This window comes from Gambusia affinis, linkage group LG04, assembly GCF_019740435.1.
Source record: "Gambusia affinis linkage group LG04, SWU_Gaff_1.0, whole genome shotgun sequence".
NCBI lineage: Eukaryota > Metazoa > Chordata > Actinopteri > Cyprinodontiformes > Poeciliidae > Gambusia > Gambusia affinis.
This window is the reverse complement of record NC_057871.1, coordinates 28,987,497-29,006,499: the sequence shown is the minus strand read 5'-3', so window position 1 is coordinate 29,006,499 and position 19,003 is coordinate 28,987,497. Positions and strand designations below refer to the sequence as shown.

Here is a 19,003-nt window from a genome sequence, read left to right as displayed (position 1 = left end):
CAACAGTTCTAAAATGGTAATAATAATAACAATAATTAATAATAAAGGGCCATTTCACAACTTATCTGGCATCTAAACAATTTTAAACCAAGATTGTTCTTGTTTAGATGTCAGTAAAACTTTTTCTGTTATTTTTTTTTTTACAGACAAGTATGAACTCAAACTCTGTTTTAATAAAGAATCTGTATGTAGTGCAGAATAATTGTTCTATTAGGTGCAGATTATGAAACAAAACCCCATGAAGCAGATCTGTATCATAGCACTCAGAGGCCGCTCCGGCCTCATGCTGTTGCTAAACTTTCTACAGTTTTCTTGCGGATGATAATTCTGACTAATGAGCAACCATCTTAATACTTTTGTGTCCAAAAAAAAACAACAAAAAAACAGCAGAGCTACAAAATAAACATATTACATTTTAAAAAGAAACTTGCAACACATTGCAAAGTTCTTCTCAGTATTTGATCACGACTTTTCTTCTGCAAGGGAAGTCCAGGTTTGATCCAATTTACAACTGATTAAATACAAATGATTTGTCATTGGCGTATATGTTGGTAAATCTTGTGATATGTATTATTGGTTGTGCAGAAGAAAATGGCTGCCTGTAAACCACAGCAACAATTCATACTTTCGTCAATGAGAGCGTTGAAAATTTCCACCAACGTGGAACCGAACTTTCTCCACTCATGGTTGAGTGGAGAAACTTTTCTTCTGACTCATCAGGGGAAACTGATCTCTGACTGATGAAAAGAAAATAGAAGCGCAAACCTCTGATACATGGAGGTGTCGGCTGACCGCAACTCTCGCTCTCACTCCTAACAGGACGGCTGGTTTAAAGGCAGCTGGCTATCAGAAAATCCTTTGATCAGCTTAGAACATGGCGACGGAGTGTGTCCTGTTTGTTTCAGTGATTTTCGCTGATAGATATACGTCACCATCGCCACCAATAGGAAACTTTCGAAACACCATTTTTCTATTATTTTTTTCTCTCTGATTTATTGGATCAAAGTTCTGAAAAGTTATTGTAAATTGTAGATAAACCTGTGTTCTAGAAAAGCACTTTCATAAAAACTGCCACTTTTATTCTGTCGTTTATGAAGCAATCTGGGTTTTTTTACTTTAGTTTTTTCCACTAAAGATATATATTGTTTGCCACAAAAGGCTCAATCTCAGGATCTTGTTGGTTTTCATTCTGTAGAAAAACCTCAAGAATTTTTCCAAAGCCAACATGACTGCCCTGTGTGGGTGTAATATGGTGATATGTGGGGTGATAACATGTTTACTTTCTGCCTGTGGTTTGTTTCTGAGCAGATGTGACTCATTCCCTGATCTGTGTTCTCAGTACTCAGAAGCCCACAGTGGTTTTGGAATCATATCACCCCTGAATGCAGGTCACGTAATTCTTCTGGGCTTTTGTCAATCACACTTCAGATTTACTGCAGTACTTAACTGTTATTGAATTTTTTGTTTTCTTTTTACATAAATAACACTCACTATGTTATGACAGTATGAGACAGATTATCCAGGAACAGATTGGTCTCCTCCATCCTGTGTTGTTATTGCTGTCTGATGAAATGGCCATGAAACAATCAAAGGCAGGAGGAGGGACTTGGCGCTGTCAATCAACTTATGTATGCTGCTAAATGGCAGAGAAACAACTCACCTTACAAGAGTTGTAACAAAACTGTTACTTATAGCTCAAGCTATGCAAACTAGCTTGAGCATTCATGGCAGACTGCTGAGGGGGAGACGTTGTATGGTAGCAGAGAACAAGGAGATGGGAGGCATGGTTGACAGCACTAAGACCCGCCTCTGATTGGTTGTTTCTAGTTGACAGTGGGAATTCTGGGAAAAGGTAGAGGTCCTCTTTTTCCCCCCACTTTTTTCCTGATTATCTGTGACAGTGATTATTTTGTAAACACATATGTTTCATATAAAGTTATCTACTGCAGAGTTAAATGTTTCACATCATTAACTCAAATTTTATTTCAGGCAAAAATGACCTGAACAAATTCCAATGATTTCACTGATTAACTAGACCCTAAACAGTCATCCACTTCACTTCATTCTGCCCTCTGATTGGCTGTTCAAAACAACCCAAATTCTCAACACACACTCTGTGATTTCTGTTCAGCTAATCTGCTCTGGGAGTTAATAAAGACAAAATAACAGTAGAAAACGTTTCTTTACATTTTTGTTTTATACAAATGTATTTTTGCTGTTAGTGGAGCTGAAAAATGATTTTGAATCAAAACTCAAGCCTGTCCTTGGCTTCAGGTGAGTTTAATAAATGATATTAGGGTGGAATATGTTTTCGAACCCGTTAAAAACCAGAAAGTGGATATGTTTAAAACCCAAACTACCAACAGAGGGTGTCCTGACTTTTCTCCGTGGCTGAGTGCTATAAATATTTTCTACTGATCCAGCACGGAGCAGACCCAGTCTGTTAAAGTAATCGCCTAAATCCTGAACCGTTAACTCCTGCAGTGAGGAGCTGACGGTTGATCAGGCGATGGTGTTGTTCAAGGTCTGAGCGATCGCTGTTCGGGGTAAACTTTCTTAAGTTGCCTTTAAATAGCAACCCCCTGATGAGCAGCGTGGTGCCCCTGGAGCTGGACAAACGGCTAATAGGATTCGTGGCTTTAGAGCGGATCACGGTGAAATTGTGAAGACATGTGACCTCCGACGTTGGATTTTAAAACTGTAACTACAGCAGGGTCAGGCAACACCGCAGAAACGGGAGGTGTGAAAAGGCGGTCAGATTGAACATTAGTTTGTTTTTCATCCACTTTTTCATTTTTGGGAGCAATTACTAGGATCTTGTTTGCAAGTTCGTGTTAATGGCTCACACATTTTGATTTCATTTTTTCCTGATCAAATTAGTTTTAAAGGTTGAAGTTTGTTTTGGTTATAAAATCAGGTGGATTTATGTCTTCTGGTTTGCAATTAATATTTTTACAGGCATGAAGCCGAGAGCGGACGACTCCGCAATTTTTCTGATGACGAGTTATCCTTCAAATGCAAACGGATGAAATCACATTTAACACACACGCACGCCATTCATGTCTTGCTGATTGGTGTGTGTGTTTGTTTTTCCAAGCCAACGTAACTATGCGACACTTTGCGCTATCTGAAAAATTCCAACGGTTTCTGAAAGGGGACGCGTTGCGCTTTCCAGCCAATATTGAGTTATTACGGTAATTTGACTCCCGCCGTTGCAATTAACTTGTTTTCTTCCGTTTAATTAAAATTTTAACAGATTGTTATAGACTGTAGACGGTAAATTGAAAAGTTCCTGTTGTGGAGAAATGGGCAAATATATTTATTCACACGACATCGAAAGAACTTCGTACAATTTAAAATAAGCACAAAAAATTATCCAGGCGAAGATTTGGAACTTAGGCCTGGTTAACTCGGCATCTCAAGAAAACTGTCAGGACATGATACATACAGAAAACAGGAAAAACAACTCGTTATATCTAGAAAACCGTAGGAAAATTAACTTATCTTGAGACAATGGGAAGTTAGCTCGTTTTATGGAGAAAATAACCATCTGCAAATTAACTTATCTGGAAAAAACATTTGGGAAATCAACTCGTTATCTCGAGAAAATGGGTAATTAACATAAGCCACAGGGAAAAAAGTCTTTCCCGGCTTCCGTAGAAAATATCACTGATTCTTTTGGTAGTTTAGAATTGATGGTAATTGTTTTCGTTCTGGAAACGTATATGTCGAGCTCCGTCTGGGCCAGCAACATTACGAGGCGAAGATTTGGAACTTAGGCCTGGTTAACTCGGCATCTCAAGAAAACTGTCAGGAAATGAATGTATTGTTTTATGTTCCCTAGTGACTCAGTTACCTTTGTCTTCTTTGCAGGGAAGGAAAGCTCCTGGGCACTCTGGCAGTCGGTCCAGCAACATTTCCAAGGTAATAAATGTGCAAATAATAAAGCCTTATCAGTTAAAGACGTCATAATGTCTACCTGCCTGTGTCAAGGCCCCATCTGACGTCGGCTAATAATCTAGCAGACTATGCTGAATGGCTCTCTGAGGAGACACTTTGTGTTCTTTAATAAATGATTTTTGTATCAAATTCAAAAGAAGCTACTAACATCTCTGTGACACAATGTCGCAAATCCAAAGATGTTGCATAAAATCACAGAATACATCTGAAGAACACTGAGTCACCTCCCCCCTTCTCCATCCTTTTGTATTTCTCTTCCAGTGAGTCAGACTCTGCTAATCTTTTGAAATGGCAGCAGTGAGTCTTTCAGGTTTAGATCTAGTTTTATCTGTTATTTAGAGACATTTTTGTCTGCTGGGAAGAAAGATTTTAGGTTGCAACATTTACTGCTGCCTAAGACAAGAAGGAGCAGCGTGTCATGATGTACAAAATGAGTGAAAAAGCAGTCACATGTTTAACACAAGCACAGACTGAGCAAGTCTTAAATTATAGTTTGTTCAAAGAGGCTCAGAAGTATTCATACAGGCCCACATACGTAAACAGTCCTGTACTCATTAGGGGTTGATGCAGCGCGACCTCAGGCTTTTTGTTGCCAACAGCAACACCCTGGCTATACACGGTACCACTCTTCCTGTCAGAATCGGTACTGGCCCTTTAAACTGACTGGATTCCTGGACTGGACCTGGATTTTAAGCACAGCTCACAAATTTATGATACGTTAAGATTAGAGTCATTTCAGAAGTTTACTGTTTGCCAGCTTTTATCTGTGTTTTCATTTAGTTTGAAGGCTGTATTAGCTTTTCTTTATGACTTCATTCCCTTTCTTTGAAACACCTACTTGTCAAAGAACCAGCATGATGCCACCACCACCATGCTTAACAAGTGGCAACGCTGAGCATGCTTAAGAGTTGGGTCTGTACCTGGAAACCAACCAGTTTGGATTAGTGTTATGATTTCAGATGAGAAGATTAGTTGTAAATTAATAAAATAATAAAAATAGTATTTTTGGTGCATTGATAATATGAATATGGAACGATAATACCTGGCAGACTGTTGGAGAAGAAAATAAGCATAAAATAAAAGCTTTATTTTTCTTCTTATCCCTTTCAGGTCAGCAACACAGCTTCAAGAGCATCAACGACCCCGTCTGCTCAGGACATCTGCAGGTAAGACGGACGGCTGTCTGCTGCTGCAGAGGAAGGAAGGGCCCTGCATCTGAAAATGCAAAAATAAATGGAGTTATTATATGACATGGAGTCGGGATCAGTATGGAATGAGGAAAAGGAAAAGGAATATGAGAGCTTGTTGAGTGATAGTTTGTGGTCCTTTCAGGGAAAACAGGAAATGCGTGCGTGTTTGAACCTTTTATGTCCCGTCCTCTTCTCACTTCATAATTATTCATTATCCATATCAGAGATTCTCCTTCTGGTTTTTAGCCTGTAACTTCTGCTGCTTGATCTGTGGAGCGGAGGAACCATATGCATCCCGCCCAGGAACAGCTCAGGATATTAACATTTGTTTTCAAAGAGTGAATATGGACAGACTGTGATAACAGGCTATCAGAACAGAAGACAAACGTTTCTGCAGGAACATCAGGTTTTATTTGCACCAATTAAGATTTTTATTTATTTATTTTTTACATTTTTTTTTTGAAGACCAACACAAAGTGGTCTATGAATGTGAAACGGTTGGAAAATAGGTTTTACAAAAAACAATGAAAGCTGAAAAATGTGACTTGCACTCAGTTGCATGAAATTCAGGAAACACATATGTGTTTAATTTAACCTCAGTATAAATCTGAACATTAGTTGGACAACCAGCCTTAAACTGAGAACTCAAGGCTCTAACTAAACCTGCAGGCTGGGCAAACAGAGCATGTGGCTGAACACAACATCATCGAAGTAATCCATGGTGGCGGCGGCATCATGCTGTGGGGAAGCTTTTCTTCAGGATGTAAATAGAAACTGTTCAGTGCACTCCAAAAACACAAGATCTCGCCAAGTATTTTGGTCTGGTTTCTGGTGCAAAGATCATAGTTTTGTTTTAATGCATTTGAATTAAGACTAAACTAACTTACAAGTAAATTTTCAGCAAGAAATAGGAGCTTGTTTTAAGTCAGTAATTCTGTAATATTGGTGAAAAAGAAAAAGTTCTTCTGGCAGGTTTGTTTAACTTATAACAAGACATTTTTCCCATAATATAAGTGAAATCATCTGCCTGTGGAACTAGTTTGTAATCCACATTAAGAAATTATTGACTTAAAACAAACTCACATTTTGCTGAAAGGCTACTTGTAAGTTAGTTTTGTCTTTATTGTGTTATTTTATTATCAGGTAGTTATTTGTAATAACCCTCTATTTTCCTTCCTCTTTTTAATGAAGTTATGCTTTGTGATTGTCTGTCACATAAAATCCCTGTAAAATGCATTGAGGTTTGTGGCTGTAATTTGATAAAGGAGAAAAAAATGACAGGTGCAACAAGCTTCTGAAGCTCTGCAGGGCAGCAACGCCCCGAACAGGCAGGAGGAGAGGCTGCTTGGCTTCTGTAGCATCTCCTCTTACGTTTTCACAGGAAAACAGTCTCCTCTGTTTTCATTTAAGGTAGAAATTCAACAGAAGCTTATCAGTCATTCAATCAATCAATAAAGTGTATTTATGTAGCACATTTCAGCAACAAGGTAGTTCAAAGTGCCTTGCATAATAAAAACATCATACAGTAACCACTTGAAATCAGTAAAAAAAAGGAAATTATATTTTATCGAGTGCCAACATCCAAATCATCAATTTCTCAAAAATCCGCTGAATATTTTATTTCTCGTTTCCTTCAGTTTTTTCTTTTTTGCACATTCAGTTCATAACTCCCCCCCCCCCCCCACTCTGTTCCATCTGCTGTTTCCATGTTTGTTCATGTCCATCTTCATCTGTGTGTTTGTGTGCTCAGCTCTGGCCAGCCGACCCGCTTAGATGATATTTCTGAGTCCCGCAAGCCCAGCAAGCACAAACCCAATCCCTCTGCCATGACAGTCACCGGCACGGCCCAGGCCCAGAAGAAGAAGAGACGGCACCGCCGCAAGAGGAGCAGCTGCTCCACCTTCGACTGCGTGGACCTGAGCGGCAAACAGGAGCAGAGCGACCGCAGCCTCAGCTCCGACCGCAGCGAGCTGGGCGAGAAGCGGGAGCGCTCCTTCAGAAACCGCAAGGAGCTTCCTCCCCGCCTCAGGCGCTCTGGCGCGCCGCAGTCCGACTCCTCCACCGAGGATGAGGCTGGGCGGGAAGCCCGCAGCTGGAGCAAAGAGAAAGCCAGACGAGCGCGGCGCCGCAGCGTCAGCAGCCGAGAGAGGGACGCCGCAGGCGGCCGCGGAGCCGGGCAGGACAAGGGCGAGGCCATGGAGCTGCAGTCGGTGGACTCGGACGAGGAGAAGGAGAACCAGCCCCTGGTGGAGGACAGCGGCGGTCTCAAGAAGCGGCACAGCACCAGGGGCTCAGCGAAGAGCCCCGTCTCCCGGAACCAAAGGTCCCGAAGCAGAGAAGGGGAGAAGAAGGGCTGCCGGTCCCGGAGCTCCAGAGACAGCTCCTCGCTGGCGGAGGACGGCGAGCAACTGATCACCAAGAGATACCAGGAGAGGGGCTCAGGAGACGGGGACATGTCGGTGCCCACCCCCCAGAACCACTGCAGGGCCGGGGAGGGTCACGGGGCCACAGCCGGACCCGGTTCAGACGACTCTGAGCTGGAGGTCTGCAGGTTAGTGTGTGAACAGGAAGAGACTTTGAGGCAGACCGACACACTGACGACTGTACAAAAACACTAAACAGCTGCTTGTTATTCACACCCCCAACATCATTCACCTCCATTCCAGATGTTCTCTCAGAACTGCTTTATTTCATGTAACAAAGGAACAGTGACTCTGCAGAACTCCACAGCTCAAAACCTACAGATATTTATTCAAATTGGGCTCTTATTCATCTACACATCTGAGATTTATTGAAAAAAAAAAAAAAAAAAAAAAGCTAGGCTGCACATCTCCCTGAACATTCCCCAACCCCAGTGAAACAAGGTGGTGGCAGCATCATGCTGGAAGGAGCTGGATATAGGGCAGATATGGACAAAAGAGGCTGGGTCAGATGTTCAACCTCTGGCTGGACAGTCAGGGAGAGCAGGAGCAGCATAGATTCAGATGATGCTTTGATATGTTAGAATGTCCTTGTCAAAGTTCAGAGCTGTGAAAGCTGCTTTTGAAAAGATACCCTCCGAGAAGAACAACCTGCTGGTGGACACTTTTCTATTTATTGGTTAAAAATGTTTAAGGATGCTTCATTTGTCTTTTATTTCATATTTTTTGTTGGGCTGTCAAAAAAAAAAGCCGAATGAAATGCATTATTTATCAAACACTTCATCAATCTGTTGTAAGTTGACAAAATGTGAAGCGGTTCAGGAGCATGAACGCTTTTGAAGGGCCTTGTGTTTCCCTCTCGTGATGTGTGTGTGTGTGTGTGTGTGTCATGTGTGTTTCTGCGTAGGATCTGCCACTGTGAGGGGGACGAGGACTGTCCACTGATCACGCCCTGCCGCTGCACCGGCAGCCTGAGCTTCGTTCACCAGAGCTGCCTCAACCAGTGGATCAAGTCGTCCGACACGCGCTGCTGTGAGCTCTGCAAGTTTGACTTCATCATGGAAACCAGGCTCAAACCTCTGAGCAAGGTGAGCTCACACACACACACACACACGCACACACACACACACACACACACACACACAAAATCTTGTTCTGTAAGTGAAATAATCTGCCGATGAAACAGATAATTTCTCATCAATGTTAAGGAATTATTGACTCCTGTGTCTTTCTGAAAAGTCACTTGTATTTTAGTTTTGTATTTTCAAGTGTACTGAGATATTTACTCTAGAAACTACACCAAAAATACTTTGTAAGATTTTGTTTTTGCAGTGTAATGCAACAGTCTTACATCATTAAGTTGTATGTATTTTTCCTTCACTACATAAAGAGTGTTGCTGCATTTTAACGGACATAATTCACACTTGAACTTGTGATTCTGTGCTTCATAATTTCAGGGACGACCTGCAGAGTTAAAACACCATTATGCTAAATTAGAAAGAGGAAGGATTATATCTTTGAATGTTTTTATTTAAAACAAAGTAAAGCGTGTTTTAATCATTTCTGCTGACATTTTACCTCCAGTTTGTCATCAACTCCACAGAAATACAGTATGTAATAGCAAACAATATTTTAATTTCCTGACACCAGTTTCAGTTTCAAAACTTGAACCCGGAAGTTGTTGTTTGTTTGTTTGTTTGTTTGTTTTTGTTTTTTTTAACTGGCTAACTCGAATAAGTCGTTTTATACTTTCAAACTAAAAAACAATTAAAAACCACACCACAATATGATATGAATGTAACGCAACACGTTATAAAAGTGCTGCGTTACAACACAACACTTTTAGAATAGTTCTTTCTATTCTTCCTAATAGAATAGAATAGAAAGAACTGATATTTAATGTAAAATGTAATGGAGGAAAAGTCACGATGAAACCTACTGAAGAAAAGTATAGATACACGAACGATGTACTTACAGTAAGTGCAGTAACTAAGTCTTTGTTCTTCACTCCATCACATCACTGACTAGCACTTTAGTTCTAAGTGGAAGCTCTCTCACCATGTCTCTGTCTGTGTCTCTGTCTGTGTCTCTGTCTGTGTCTCTGTCTGTGTCTCTGTCTGTGTCTCTGTCTGTCTCTGTCTGTGTCTCTGTCTGTCTCTGTCTGTGTCTCTGTCTGTGTTCCAGTGGGAGAAGCTGCACATGACGAAGAGCGAGAGGAGGAAGATCTTCTGTTCGGTTTTGTTTCACCTCATAGCTATAGTGTGTATGTTGTGGTCTGTCTACATTCTGGTCAAGAGAACCACGGACGAGATCCGACTGGGGAAGAACGGTCAGTACGCTCCCGTCTGCCCTCAGGCTGAAACACAAACCCTCAGCAGGACCCTGTGCTGTTTCCACACATTCCTCATTTAAAAAAAAATAATAATAATAGATGAACAACACTACAAATGTTTGGAGTCATTTCTTTATAGTTTTTTTGGAACCACCCAGATATCAAACGACTCTGAGATTCAAGGGATGAACTCTTGAACTGTCGGCGTTCTTGGCAAAGAAATAGTTTAGTGTAGATCATTAATACTTTGTCATCAGCAGTCTAAAAGCAAAGACGTTTGTTTCCATTTCTGGAGTTTAATTTTTGAGAAATAGTAAAAAAAATTCTGAAGGTCGTCCTTAAGCATCAACCAGGAGAAGCTTTAGCTCATGAAATGTGTCGCACAGATCAAATGAAGGATAATTCATCTTCAGCTCGTTTATCAGCTGGTCATTTATTAAATACACGAAAGATTCAGGTTGTCTACTTTATTTTATTTTCTTGTCCATTTTCTTAATTTTACATCAATACTGAACTAAAACTTAGTGAAAAAGCTTCCAAAGTTTAAACTGATTGGGAGAAAGTCTGGTTCCTTAGAAGCAAAATATAAAGAAAAGATACAATTCTTCTTCTCATGTGATAAATCTGGAGATGTTCTGATCCAATTTTTATTTTTTATTTTTAGTTTCTGATCTAATGTGTTAAATATTAAATATTTGCAGATATTTCTATTTTCCCATCCAGAATATTTTTACTTAAACATGCAGCTGTGAAAACGTGATATGGCTCAAAAACTGTTTTCCTAGAGCAAAATATGATGCATCATAATCTAGTTTTCCCTCCCAGCTCTAAAATATCTAAAGGTCAAGCTGGTCACTGACTAAAAAGCCTCAGTCTTACATCTAGATATTGACTGATGTAGTTAACCTTATGAATGCATATATTAATATACTCCAAACATGTTTATACGCATTTTAACATTGAAGTGCAATTATTTATCTTAACATTCTAGATTAAAATTAGGTAAAAGAAATATGACTAAGTGTCATTGAATACTTATATAAACACTATACAAATAAAATATATTGATTTCATGACCTTTTACCTTCATTTATGCCAGTCATCCTTTTAGGTCGTTTTATTTAAATGCTGACAAGAGAGCGCCGTTGTTTTCGCAACTGTGTGTGTGGATTAATATCCTTCCTAATATTTGCTTTTACTTTTCTTCATATTTACTCTACATCCAGTTTAAAGTCAGTTTAGTTTGGAGGAAGTTCTGGATCATTTACTGTCGTCATGAGGAAACATCACAGGGTACCTCTAAACGTTTCACCTGTCTGACTCTGACTGCATGACTTTAAAGATGTTGTCCATCAATCGTTGCTCGTTTTTTTCTAATTTAGTAAAAATTGTGATTGTGGTGTTTAGTTTGTAGTGCCAGTCAAAGGTTTGGACACATCTATCCATTCTTTAACTGTATAAAACCAGCCTTTTACTGGTACTGAGAAACTCCTGTGGTGGTGTTCCTTTGAAATGTTATTCTGTACAATCTGGACAAAAGTTTAAAAGATTAGAGAATTTTCTAGAATGCATCAAGAGTTTAGAAGAGATTTCTGTCTCTCTCACAAGGCCAGGTGTCAATTTTGTCAGTTTTCTGAATAGTTAAAGAAGAAACGTCCTGTGTGTTTCAAACTCAATTAAATATATATGTATTTTTTTCAAGCCTGGAAATTTTAAAAATAACTTTTTAAGCGTGCTTAAGACTGAACAGCAGCTGACGTTTTGTTGTTTAATCAAAATGAGACCCATCAGACCTTCTCACAGCCAAACACAGAAAGAAGATGTATAGAATATTTACCTATTAGCATAAAGGTTGCATTTTGAAAATTAAATTGCATTAACGGAGCTCAGTAAATCAACTTAAAAAAGCTTTTAAGTTGATTTACTTAAAAGTTTTTGAGAAAGTTAAAATTCAGTAATAATTTTGAAAATTCAAATGAAGGAAAACTGCAAGACATGGAGAATTGCTGTTCTGTAAAAAAATACACTCAAAAGTCAAGATTCAGACTTTCATGATAATCAGAAAGGCAACAGAAAGCTTCCCACTTCCTCACGGACTAAAAATGATCACAAACCCTCCCAACCACCTGACTGTGAGCATGCAGCAGCTTTCAAACGTTTGCAAACTGGTTTGGGTGTTAAATTTCTCCTCCTGTCTGTTGAAGGAGAAGTTGAGGATGGGAGGATGGTTTCACTTGTGTCAACAGTGTATGAGTTTTCCACTAATGTGGTAAAACCTGTAACCAGTTTTTAAAAAGTCAGTAACAGCTGCAAGTCATCGCAACGTGCTGCTTTAGTCCGTCACTGAGGACGTTCAGGTCGTCTGGGGGTTAAAGCACAAACATGTCGGCGCTCATTGGGCTTCTAGGTGTTTCAGTTCGCCTCTAGTGGTTTTGCACTTTGTTGTTTAATCATTCCTGGAAAAAGAGCAGCTCAAACCCGCTGGCTGCGTTTTCATTACAAGCAAATGTGCACAAAACTTTGTGCATCTTCCCCTGATGTCCAAAAAACACAATTTCGTAATTGCAGTGTTTCTATTAAATAGGAAACACAATTAAAGTCACACATGACTTTAAAAATGTGCTGTGTCGTCATCCTTATACTTCTTGTTGCCGTCATCTTCGTGGTTTTTGCCACTGATCACGTGACTCTTCTGATACAAATAAAACGTCTCTATTGCAGTTTTGCTGGATAACCGATTCCAATCTAGCCAAAGAATAAAAAACACCTCATGAAAACTTTTTATCAAAAACAAGAATTTTTTTTGAAAATGGCGCGTTTCCATTGAGCAAATGTGTTTTCAAAATCTCAACTTGTGCTATTAAATGGTCAATGAAAAAGCAGTTACTGTTGCCAGGGAGACGCTAGCTCCAGCCATTTCTATTTAATGGTTTTTCACGTATTCTTCCGGGCCGGGGTGGACTGATTAGTTTTATTAAGCGCAGCGGTTATTATTATTTTTGGAAGAATCTGAGAAAAAAATCTATTTTTTATGTCTTCCCCGAGTTCCTTTGATGTTCTCATTCTTCAGAGTATTGGTCAATCTAATGAGTGCTGTCAAATTTATCATTTAAATTTATACACTCAATCCTGATTATCAGATATCTTTTAAAAGATTTAAATAGCTGTTTTTGATCATTTGTAGATTAGAGAAAACATGATAAAGTGTCACCTGTGCAAATATGTGATCAGAATGAGATGAGGCCTGATGTTGGTCTAAGATCTTTCAACTAATTAGGAACTGTGAGCACAGAAATATTGTGCAGCACCATCTGGTGTTTGTTAAAAGGAAGTGCAACTGTTTCACAGGCTCAGAGCAGATGAAGTCCTCCTGACCTCAGCTGAAATGAAATGCTGTAAAGAAGCAGGCAGGAAGTGTCGTTTAGTTTTATTTTGAGAAACAGTTTGTGGAAACGTTAGCAAAAAGGTTAAGTTTTAGATCCTCTCTATCGGAGCATTTTCTGAACTTGACTGTCCTTCAGCAGGTTGATGAAAATAACACCAGTCTGTTTGACTCCATCTTGTTTTTCCACGTTGAAAACAAAAACTAGACTCTCAGTGCTTTGTTGTGTTGAAGTGCTGTTGTCATATTTAGATGCAGTGTATTATATGATCATTGTTTATATAAGCTGTGTATTAGACACAGCTTATATATTTAGAAATGGCTTTAAAGGTGCAGTATGTAACTTTTGTAAAGAAACAAATGGTAAAACTATCACTGTCACGGTATAGTATGAGACAAGATAGAATCTGTGAAAAAATTGAGCTCCTCCATCTTCTCCCTGAGCTGCTACTGCTAAACAAAAGAATGCAGCATTTCCAACCAATCAGAGCCAAGGGGAGGGTCTTATTGCTATCAGTCATCCTCATGATGGTGCTGCTAAATTGATGGCCATGCTAACTAGCCTTAACATTAACGATGGGCTTTGCTGAAGGGGAGAAGCTGTATGGCAGCAGACAGCAAGATTGGAAAGAGATGAGGGTTGAGCATCATACACGTAGGCTTGATTGGCAGCGCTAAGACCCACCTCTGGGCATGGATTAGATGTTTCTAGTTGGCACTGGGAGAAAGCTGAGGAACTTGATTTTATGTATGTCTCACACCATACTGTCACAACACATTGACAGTTTCAACAAATATGTAAAAATATATATTCATTATGAAAGTTACATACTGCAGCTTTCAATCATAGCTTCAGAGAAACAGAGAAATTACTCCCGCTCTTGATTGCAGACGAGTTACGGAGAGTTTCTCTTCTCAAGTACTATTCAGCTCAGGGTAAGCAGCTCTGCGCACACACTCCCCCTGTCCTCCAGCGCTCCCCTTGGAGCCGGGCTGACTGCGGGTTGGGACGTTCTCTGCCTCCACAGGTGTGCTGGAGTGGCCCTTCTGGACCAAGCTGATTGTGGTGGCCATCGGCTTCATGGGCGGCCTCATCTTCATGTACATCCAGTGCAAAGTCTACCTGCAGCTGTGGCGCCGCCTCAAGGCCTTCAACCGCATCATCACGGTGCAGAACTGCCCGGAGAAGAACCTGCACCACCCCCTCAGGCCCGGCCCGGCGCCATGTCCAACGGGAAGCACGGAGCTGTGGAGGTTCCCATCGCTCCGGCTTCGGCTTCGGCTCTGGCTCCCGCTCCGGTTCAGGACATGGACTCGGACTTGTCCGTGGAGGCTGCGGTGGCGCCAGACCCAAACCCCGTCTGAGCTCTCCTCCTGCATGCCGGACCTGCATGCTCTGCTCTGTTCAGAGAGGCAGGCGAGAGAGCAAGACGTGATTCAAGACTCAGGTGGTACTTTCTACTCAGCTGCAGCGATAACTGGTCTTTGAGATGCAGCAGATGAATCTTAGGTACTGATCCCGTCCAGGACAGCTGGCGTGATGTGAAAGGACAAAATGCAAGAGACCAGTAAGAAAAGAGAGACAATAAGAGGAGGACAGAAGAGAAAAGACGTGGTTTAATGGCTTGTTCATGCCATGTTATTGTATGCACTTTCTAAACCTGCACTGATAGAAATGATGTAGTTGAAAACTCCTGAGGTTGGGTTCAACCAGATGTCAGTGTGCTTCAAATACGCCTAGCAAACTGAAGACTGAGTTCACATATAAAGCTTCACACATCCCACATACACCAGACAATACATAACACAATAGACACATGATCAATATCAATGGATAATACAACTGACAGAAAATTAAATATTGAGAATATTCACTGAACTCCACAGCATTCTGGAGGATGTAGGCAAAGGATTAGCTGCTCCAGGCTAGCAAAGCAAAGTTGCTGGCATCAGGTGGCCAGGTAACAACCAGCCCCTCATTCTACGCTGTTTGCTTCGTACATAGTCTAGATTCTCGGCTGTTGAGAAACGATTGCTTCCTGGAGACATGGACTCGGGTGACGTTTTAAACTTTACCCAAATGCCAACGTTTCTCCATGACATATGTAATGCATTAGCTTCCTAGCTAGGAAGCTTCCTGAAAATTGTTTGCACTGTAAACAATCGTCCTCCGCTGCAAAGAGAGAAGTGCAGAGCTAAACAAGATGGCTGCCATTTGATAATTCAATATTTGGAAGAGAGACCAAATCACACACTGATCGACTTTCGTTCACTTCCCACGCTGCCATTGGTAAAACAACAGGCAAATCTAAAACAGTGCAGAAAAGGGTTAGGGGTCTTTCTGTTTCTGATTGGCCTGGTAGAAAATCTACTGGAGGACATTCAGTGTTGGAAGAAAGTCCAGACTGAAGGCTAGTGGGGTCAACTGACTTGCTCACTCATTGGTTACCTAGCAACAACCTGTTCAGTAACTTGCGCAGCAGGAGTGTCAGGTTTTGCCACAGTGTCTCATAACTTCTTAAAACTAAAAATCAGCATGAAGAGAAAACTGTGGATAAAACAGGAACAGGATTTTAGATATCTAAAACAAAAAACTAATCAGTAATTATCAATAGACTGATATAAAACACTTGTATGTGTTTCAGCCATATCGTCGAAATATCCAGGAGATGATAGTGTAGAAACGTACATTAGTTCAAATCCTCTCAGCCTCCACCTCTAAACGTCACATTTACACAATGACCAGACCCTCTAACTGGTTTTGTCTACATTGCAGAAGTATTCATGCCCCTGAAAATCCCTCCTGTCAAATTGGCAGATGTTGCTACAAGCTAGCTCCCCCCCATCAGTGTGTGAATGTGTGTGTGAAGGACTCTGGAGATGTAGAACAAAACTTTTACCGATATTTACCATTCTGTCATTACAGCCACAAAGTTCCTTCATTTCAACAGGATTTTATTTGATATACAAACATAAAATAAAGTTCTGGATGCGTTTTAATTTAGCCTCTCTTATGTGACACTACTAAATAAAATCCAGATCCAAATTCATATGAGACTTTGTCCATGACTTGAAGCACACCGACACCTTCAAACACTCTGGGACAATCAGGCCTTCAGACACCAAAGACTTGTAATTATTAAAGCATTAAGTTTGAATTCCAGTCCGAATCTAAATATGCGACCTTTGAAAATGTACTAGGGCAGTTTTGTTGTCGTTTGTGGTTCTTACTCTGCAGGTCAGTGATTTCAATGTCAATATGATTAGAGGTTTTACAGTTGCCATCTGTTGGTGTTTTTTTCTTTTGTTAGATTGCAGCCGTGTTTGTCTAAACCTTAAAAAGGGATGAATGTTTAATTTTCTCTAATTTTCTACAGATGTGATTTCCAGTGTCACAGGTCACACAGTTCAGGGGTCAAAGCGTGTTTATGTCTTCAATCCACCGTTCGTTCACAGCTCTGATTGGAGACGCTGTGGGTTACATGCAAAACCTTTTTTTTTTGTCTGTGCAATAAACGATGAATGTAGAACATCCAAAAAGCTGCTGCTGTTCTTGTTCTTAAATCAAACGAAAAAGGTTTAGGTGGCTGAATCTGAAGGTCTAGCACCATCTTGTGGACAGTCGTGGCAGAGCAGCGCGATCCAGTCAGACTGAGGCGTTAGTGAGACTCTGGCATCTCCTCCTCTTCATCATCTTCATCTGCTCTATCAGCATCTTCATCATCATCATCATGCTCCACCTCCTCTTTTTCCTCCGTCTCAGCCTTTGTGTCCAAAACTTTGCTTGAAACTTTTCGCATTTTTATGTTTGGAAGTTTCTTCAGATCTCCAGTCCAATCTCTGGAAAAAAATTTTAAAAAATTTATTCGTTTTTTTTTTCTATACCTGAGAGACAATAAAAGAAACCAGCCTCCTAGCACCAAAACTTGATCGACAAACGTCTTTTCAAAATTGCCGTATTTCCATTACGCACATTTATTTTTGAAATGTCAAATTCATGCAATTAAATGGTCAATGGAAACGCAGCTATGGAGGTCAAAAGGGTGATATTTTTCCTCATCTGACTGTAAAACTTCCCACCAGCAGCTTGCCAATGTGAACAGCTGCAGTTTGAAGGTGTGCATTTTGCAGGAGAGATTTGTTTTTTGGTTGACACCCTCTCAGTCTGATATTAAGCTTGTTTCACTGTGAATAGTTGCGGTAGCTCACTTGTTTGCTCCTGACCAATGTCCTCTTTTGTGATGGTAAGAGTTTGGGTCAGATGGCTTGAGTCTAGGACACGACTGTGTGTTTCATTATGATCCGTTAAATCAAAACTGGACTTGGAAAGGATCAGTTAGGTCTAATTAGTGTGCCTTAAAATCTGACCTGAATAATTTCAGATGCTTGGTGTTGATGATGTCTGGGATCTCTGAAAAACAAACAAAAACAACAACAGGGAAAGATGGAATCTGACTGTAAATATCAATGTGCACAGCTGCTTTGTGTCTCCAGCAGAGACTCACCCAACCCAGAGCCATCAAACTGCGCCCGCTCTCGCTCTACGCTCTGTTTGATGGCCGCTTCTCTGGCGCTGTGGAGACGACCCTGACGACCCTTGATCCCGTTCACCAACTCGATCTGCTCGAGCTCCGAGTCGAATCTGTGGAGGTACCTGAACATTCCAAACAAACATAATCAGCCCTATAAATACGGCTGAGAGAGGAGAGGAAAGCAGAACCAATGAACTCAGGCAGTGCTGGTAACTCTGAATCTGCTGCTCTGACTTAAACTCAACATTCAGAGATCATAGAAATCCTTCAGACATGGACACATTTAAATCATGGAAGGTTCTCCAAGGTCTAGAACTACTTATCCAGATATATCAGTTATAAATGGTTGGACAAGAAACCAATACTTATCTCGCAATAGACGCATAATATCAGTTAATAACCATCTACAGTAAGACTTTGAAGAATTTGGAATTAATGAGTTACAACATTTAATTTCCCTTTGGGCTCAATTAAGTATTTTTGAATTGAACTAAACGTCTGGGAAGAGCCAGCAGAACCGGGTCTGGTACCTTTCAACAACCTCACAGGCATCTCTCTTGGTGTAACTCGTCTTGTTAGGATCCAGTTGACTCTGAAACCACAGCAGCTTCTCACCTGTGATTTATAACGGGAAGAAAACAGTGAGCTCACAAGCCTCTAGCTTCATAACAACAATGATTACTATTCTTATATTTTTTATTATAAATAAAACCACAAACTCGCCTATGTTGCTCAGGCGTGTTGCTTTTTCACTCTTCATCCTGTAACATGAAAGAAACGCCAATTAGCCTAAAGCGGTCCAAACAGCTGGAAGCAGCGCCGGTTCTGGTTCTCATTGACTTTCCTATCCTTCCGCTTCAGCCGGACTTCCTCCCGGTTCAGGTAAGCGGCTTTCCTGCTGAACGGATGGACGACTTTGTCCGCAGCTTTGCTCTTCTGGGCCTTCGGCTGAGGAACACAGAAACAACCAAACCAACCATCAGTTCTCCGTCTTTCTAACCGCGGCTGCTGTCAACACACAGCAGACTCACGCTGCCTTACCATCTCGCTCTCAAGAGTACGCGCGTGGAGCTTGTGTTGACAAATGAACAGGAAACGGAAATGGTCCTTCATTGAAATACGTCCCGGAAGAGAATTCGCTTGCTGCGATTTTGTTCTTGAGTTCCGGGTCACTTGGTTCAACAAAT

The 19,003-nt window shown here is 40.7% G+C and overlaps 2 protein-coding genes across 12 annotated transcripts in view; one reads left to right on the top strand and one right to left on the bottom strand.

The window, feature by feature from the left end:
* march1 (membrane-associated ring finger (C3HC4) 1) overlaps nucleotides 1–16,824 on the top strand; it is a 23,558-nt gene extending 6,734 nt beyond the window's left edge. For 2 of the 11 annotated variants that reach the window (XM_044115712.1, XM_044115720.1), the window contains 7 exons: nucleotides 3,874–3,924; nucleotides 5,071–5,126; nucleotides 6,901–7,701; nucleotides 8,478–8,658; nucleotides 9,755–9,899; nucleotides 14,176–14,220; nucleotides 14,313–16,086. In XM_044115712.1, the coding sequence (XP_043971647.1) occupies nucleotides 3,874–3,924; nucleotides 5,071–5,126; nucleotides 6,901–7,701; nucleotides 8,478–8,658; nucleotides 9,755–9,899; nucleotides 14,176–14,220; nucleotides 14,313–14,773 (1,740 nt within the window). In that variant the 3' untranslated portion in view covers nucleotides 14,774–16,086. Of the gene's footprint in view, nucleotides 1–2,234; nucleotides 2,275–2,473; nucleotides 2,828–3,873; nucleotides 3,925–5,070; nucleotides 5,127–6,900; nucleotides 7,702–8,477; nucleotides 8,659–9,754; nucleotides 9,900–14,175; nucleotides 14,221–14,312 lie in introns of those variants that run through there. The other 9 variants (XM_044115722.1, XM_044115716.1, XM_044115715.1 and 6 more) reach the window with 9 other exon arrangements.
* On the bottom strand, nucleotides 16,223–19,003 carry tma16 (translation machinery associated 16 homolog). Its single transcript, XM_044115723.1, has 7 exons — nucleotides 18,858–19,003; nucleotides 18,661–18,764; nucleotides 18,540–18,577; nucleotides 18,347–18,431; nucleotides 17,790–17,938; nucleotides 17,653–17,695; nucleotides 16,223–17,124 (listed from the first exon to the last, which is right to left on the bottom strand). Exons 1-7 carry the CDS (start codon nucleotides 18,927–18,929, stop codon nucleotides 16,944–16,946), a joined length of 672 nt encoding a protein of 223 aa, XP_043971658.1. The 5' UTR covers nucleotides 18,930–19,003; the 3' UTR covers nucleotides 16,223–16,943.